The sequence below is a fragment of the Archocentrus centrarchus genome, chromosome 12 (genome assembly GCF_007364275.1).
Source record: "Archocentrus centrarchus isolate MPI-CPG fArcCen1 chromosome 12, fArcCen1, whole genome shotgun sequence".
In the NCBI taxonomy this organism is placed as follows: Eukaryota; Metazoa; Chordata; class Actinopteri; order Cichliformes; family Cichlidae; genus Archocentrus; species Archocentrus centrarchus.
Window position 1 is genome coordinate 7,642,455 of NC_044357.1, and position 6,000 is coordinate 7,648,454.

At 41.7% G+C, this 6,000-nt stretch overlaps 1 protein-coding gene across 2 annotated transcripts in view; it reads left to right on the forward strand.

The window, feature by feature from the left end:
• Positions 1–5,503, forward strand: part of LOC115788998 (protein INSYN2B-like) — a 33,389-nt gene extending 27,886 nt beyond the window's left edge. For both annotated transcript variants that reach the window (XM_030742141.1, XM_030742142.1), the window contains one exon: positions 4,546–5,503. In XM_030742141.1, coding sequence (XP_030598001.1) covers positions 4,546–4,735 — 190 coding nt within the window. In that variant the 3' untranslated portion in view covers positions 4,736–5,503. The remainder of the gene's footprint in view (positions 1–4,545) is intronic.
• The last annotated feature ends 497 nt before the right edge of the window (positions 5,504–6,000 follow it).

Below are 6,000 nucleotides of genomic sequence, written 5' to 3' on the forward strand. Positions count from 1 at the left end.
ATTCAATCCCCTGCAGAGATGCACTGTGGTAGTGCTCTTCGGCAAGGTCACTGTCTCCCAAACTGAATGATTATAAAAGGCAGTTTATGGAGTAAATCTCTTAGGATGGACCAACATGTGCAAAGTAAGGTCACTCAGTGGGAATGAATAGTATACTTACACTTTAACCACAAGAAATATCAGATGTTCCACCTCATCTCAGCTGACTTTGGAAGAACTTTGATCTTCACACAGAAACTCTGTTTTTTCAGTCACTAATAAATGCCATGAATTTGATAAAGAGATGAAGAGAGAAAGGTGCTGTTAAGACATACAAATACCTTCTATGATAATTAGTCACGTTCAAAGGGGACCTGTTATGCTCATTTCCAGCTCTGTGTGTCTGCTCTTGGACTCATGAAACGCTGAGAACGGTCACTCACGCAAAGCTGCTGGAGTAGTTTTGCATGAGTGACAGTTCAGTCTCTCCTTTTAAGCCAGCCTTCTTTTGATTGACTGCCCCTCATGAACAAAATGCTTGAACAATAGGTGGGTGGGGCTTCTGTGCTAACAGACAAAGCGTGTATTTGAGATAACTATACTGGTGAATGTGTCACTGCTATTAAACAGGAGGCTATTCCAGCTGCCATAGGGTGATGAGGTGGGGTGCACCTCTAGGTTGCCTGTCTATCACAGTGCTAAGACATAGAGATGGACAACCCTTCATCCCTTCATCAAAAGTTCAGTAGTGTGCAAATGTCTTGAGCCACACCTCATTTCTTTATGTTTTGCTTCCAAGCAACCAGACATTCTTGTTATTTTTTTTTTCAACATGGTGTTGAGCAATAGTTCTCCAGACTTTCTGAAGGTCTTTCAAAGTTTTCCTTTGAAAGGCTGCTTTTTCATTCATTTCCAGTCCAGTCCTTGTACCTGACCATTTTCAGAGGAATGTTTTTTTGCTGTTTGGCCCTTCAGCTGATCCAGCTCAGAAATGGTCTCAGTGGCTCTCAAGAAGCCACTGAGACCAAGGAAGGGAAACAGGAAGAAAAGGCTGAGGTATGCCAAATTACAAGACCTGGACTGAAAATCAGTTCAATTCAGTTCAATTTCATTTAGACATCGCCAAATCACAACAAACAGTTGCCTCAAGGTGCAGTTTTTTTTGTGTAAAATCAGTGGCAAAAGGTTTTATGGAGCGATGAATCCAAATTGGAAATTTCTGGTTCATATCATTGTCAGTATGTATGTATTTTCAGCATCCCAAACATACTGCCAATGCATTAAAAGCATACCTGGAAAAAAAAAAAAAACACAAGTAAATATTGTAGGAGATGTAGTCCTTTTTAGATATTTTCAAATTCAAAATTAAACCAGATACTTTGCATCTTCTTGTTTCTTGGACTGCTGTGTGTTGCTAAAAGTTAGTGCATTATAGATCTCACACAGTGAGATCTACTGTGATGTGTGGTTTGGAGATGGTGGCACTGACAAACGAGACAAGAGGTGGCAGGGATGAGGATGTTAAGATTTTCATTGGGAATGACCAGGAGGGACAGGATTAGAAATGAGTACATCAGAGGGATTGCTCAGGCTGAGCAGTCTGGAGACAAAGTTAGACAGGCAAGACTGAGATGGTTTGGACATAAGGATAGTGGATATATTGGACAAATGATAGTAATTGCAGGAGGAAAAGAGGGAGACCACAGAGAAGATTCATGGATGTAGTGAAAGAAGACATGCAGAGGGTTGGTGTGACAGAAGATAATAAGAGTGTAGCAGCTCCTAAAGAGAGCAGCCAAAAAAAGAAGAAGAAGAAATGTAGATCTCACGTGGGTCAAAGCTGACTAATGTGAGCATCTGCCATTTAGATCGAGGTGGAGCTGTCTGTCAGTGTAAGAAGTGCTAAACTGACCATGCAAATGAAAATAAAAATGAGGCTTTAAAACATGAAAAAAAAAAAAAACCCCACAAAAATGAAAAACAGAGAATCACTGGCATGGTGAAGAAAAAGCCCTTTATGACTTCACAGTGAGTCAAGTATTATCAGGGAAGGAGGTAGGCGAACATGTTTCCCTGTCAGTGATCAAGAGAAGACAACCTAAGAGGATTCACAACAAACACGCACACCTCTGGTCAACAACAAGGTCAGGCTGCAAAAAGAAAGAGCCCGGAACAAAGACTGACTGATGTGAACCTACATAAATTAAAGCTGAATCACGGCACGTATGATGTATTATTATATTTCAGAGTGAATGTGCCAAAGAACACATTACTGTCCAACTACTTACTTGACTAGACTATATGTATACAGGAGAAGACTTGCCTTTATTCGTTATTGAACAACACATTTTTAATGTTTGTAATTATACCTTCAGTTGTGTATCTATGTAATACAAATGATATTGAACAGTGCTGTCCATATGTTTCTTTATGGGCTCCTAATTATAAATGCTTTGTAAAATGAATGCATCCATATGAAAATCTGCTTATTCTCTCATCTGGTTGTGAATGTTCAGAGATTGTGATGAGCTCAGATTTGGGTGATTACCACCATAAAACTGATCATCTGATCATCATCTGATCATCACCATCATTTCTGACACTTTAATCTAAGTGTGGCTGCACATGCACATATCACTTACAGTTCCACTACTATAAAAACACATTCAGATTTAGTCACACAGTGACACAGTCTGCCGCTCCGCTTCTAAAATATTGCCGTCATCATAGAGTATGTAAAACACGCCTAATTTGCCCACGGGCAGAAGGTGTGGTGGGGTGCAGCCTCCAGCTAAAATTGCAAAGATGTGAGCAGAGGACAGAAGAGGAGCAGCGGGAGGAGCTGTTAGGTTCACAGCTTCCTGCCTGCCACAGTTTGTGGGCTCAGTGTGCAGATACAGTAATTAAGGTTGAGGGTGGACAGTTCCCTACAGCGCCGATGTGCCTTGATCACGCAGAGCTGTGGACCGAGGCTATTCATTTTCACAAGGAGGGAACACGGCAGAAGCAAGACAAGAGTCACTGGGGAGCTTCCTAGGGAGCCGAGCTGTATGTTGGCGCAAACAGGGAGACTGTGAAGACGGGGGGAATGGTGTGCTTTATTTGCTCTGCTCATTTTAGGGCAAAAGAAGGGCAGAGAGAGGTTCTCCATCTCGTACTTTTCTACTGCCTAGTGGCTCATTTTACACAGCTTTGGAGGTTTGTTTCAAGCTGTGAAGCAGTCCTAGCTGTCACAAAGAAGTTTAGTTGAAGTGGCTTTTTTTTTTAATACATACTGTAAATATTGAGGAGGGAAGAAATCCTCTTCACTGCTCTTTGTACCCACTCACACCTGTTACCCGCGCTGTGTGCCTGTCTGGAGTTTGATGTTTCATTTGTTTTTTTGTTTTTTGTCTTTTTCTTTTTCTTTTGTGTGTGTGTGTGTGTGTGTGTGTGTGTGTGTGTGTGTGTGTGTGTGTGTGTGTGTGTGCGCGCGCATTTGAATACCAGTGGGCATCCAGAGTGGAGTGGTTGAGTGACTGAGGTAGTGGGAGTTATGAAGCCAGATGGATATGAATGTGAACACTACTCTTTGTTTTTGCCTGAAAACTCCAGGCCTTGCTGCTGCTGCCGCTGTTGCTCAGCCCTCCTCACTTCCTCTGCAGCACTTTTCTCATCATATCCTCATATATGAGGGAGTCCTCTTTATTTCCAGCATCTGCTGTGATGAGAAACACCGGCTAACTAGGCCACTGCATAATAAGCAAGAATAGCAGCAAAGTAAAATGAAGAAAAAAAATTGTGTGTGTGTGTGTGTGTGTGTGTGTGTGTGTGTGTGTGTGTGTGTGTGTGTGTGTGTGTGTGTGTGTGTGGGGGTGGGTGGGGAATGCTTACCCAACATGTAAGTGCTGACAAAAGTAATTCAGTAAGCAAATATTGTCCTTATTCCTTTATTGCACATGCATTCATTTATTATTGCTTACCTTTACCTATAGTTCTGCAGAGGTGCATCAGAGTTCACATCTCATTTCAGCGGTCAAGCCCCTGAGCAGGACCGTCATGTGACTGGATGTGACTGACAATGCACCTTGCTGATTTTTCCTTTGGAGTGTGTGTCAACTGCAGTCCTGGGATCAGCGCTGGTGCTGCGACATTTCTGTGATACTCAGCATTTTAGCACTTGATTCACTTTGTCAACAGATTCATTATTGTCTGCTGGGAAGTTGCAGATGTGGGTCTCATTATTGCTTCACTTTGATGCTTTTCATACTCGTTCTTTCTTGCAAAACATGCTGTTTAAAGCAGGTATAATTACCAGTTGTGTGATTTATCATATCACATTTAGACAAACCTGCAGGGGAATCTGCAGCTCCCCTCAGCTTTATGGACCCTTAGTAAGTGAGTTTCAGCTCACTGTTTTGATTCCAAATGGCTGCCATCAAGGTCACGCTACCAATTTTAAAGGTCATGATGTGTTCACTGCTTGTTTCTGCTGCCCCCACCTGGCCATAAAATTACTCATTGCAGGTCTAAATGGGCATTATGGACACTTTTCTGAACTGCATCTCTTTCCCTTTCTATCTCCAGTGTAGAGCATGACTTTCGCCTGCAGGAAGGGCAGGTGGTCCGCACATGGAAGGTGGGCGACCCTCCAGAAGGCTCGCCGCAGTCTCCCACTCCCCAGCCCGGTACACCTCACCAACAGGACTCCCCGCAACCAGTGCGACCCCCTGCCACCACCAAGAAGAACCGGAAGAAATGCTTCTGGTTCCTCTGAGCACTAGAGGATGGAGACATTTTGATACTATAATGCACTGCATACCTGTCTTCAAAAAAATTTTTAAAAAAAGATTACCTGTGGAGATTTGTTTAAAGGAACAAATGTTAAATGAACGGGTGGATTAAAAAATACAACTGTGGGTGGAGAAAGAGCTACAAAGGTTACATTTTAAGCTGTTTCTGTTGGAGTCGAAAGTAATGGTTTGAATGGGCGGCACATGTTGTTACTGCTCTTAAAAATGCCTCTTCAACACTTACAGGTTTGACACCGGTGCAGGGAAGTAAAAGTGCTGAAGCCAAATAAAAGTAAAAGTTCATTCCACAATATGACTCACAGTTAGGAAGCAATTAGGAGATATAAAAAGAATATATAGCGGCTAAGGGGCACAGTACGAGCGGCAGTACAGCAGATACGATGGAGCATATTTATAAATGATGTAATGAATAGAGTTTATGGGCAGAGAGATAAAGAGAAGTAGGACTTATCTTCATTAATGGACTAATGAGGGTCAGAACACCAGCTTTTATATCCAGAGACATTAAAAAAAAAGAATTATTATGACCTGTATTTAAAAGTTTTATTATACTGTAATTGAAGAGAAAAAAAAAAACTACACATGACTACATGCACATACAGCACACACACAAACACACAAAAGAGCAAATAAATAGACACATTTACATCAAAGGCATATATGACTTGAGAGAATGGTGAGCTGAGTTCTGAATATGTCAGAGCTGTTATGCTTGGATGCTATATTTCAGATATGGATTACTGCTAAATAAAAGTATTTTACCACAGTTCCCTGGTATCTGTTGTCATTTAAGCTTCAGCGTGTTTTATGCCCATCGTGGCGGACAGTCAAAGAATCGTGATTGATGTAATTAATTCATCAATAGTGGTGTGAGACGAAACATTACACTGTTGTAGCTGGTTGAGTTGGTACTACTGTGCATATAGTTTGTCGGGAAGGTGAATTTTAGTGTCTGGGTGCATCACTCAGACACAAACCTGCCTAATGACTACTAACATGTAGCTAAAAAAAAAAAAAAAAAATGCAGAATTTCACTGTATGGAAACAAAAAAATGTATCAGAGACTTCTTGGACTGCTGTTTCTTGCAATTAACAGGGAGCCATATTAACTGTGATTCCAAAAGACACAACACAAGCATGGAGGAGAGGTCCGGTTTAGTGACTCAAATAAGCTGCTGGTGTTGACGCAATCCCCTTTAGAAGTCTTAATCGGCGCCAGCCTGTCACG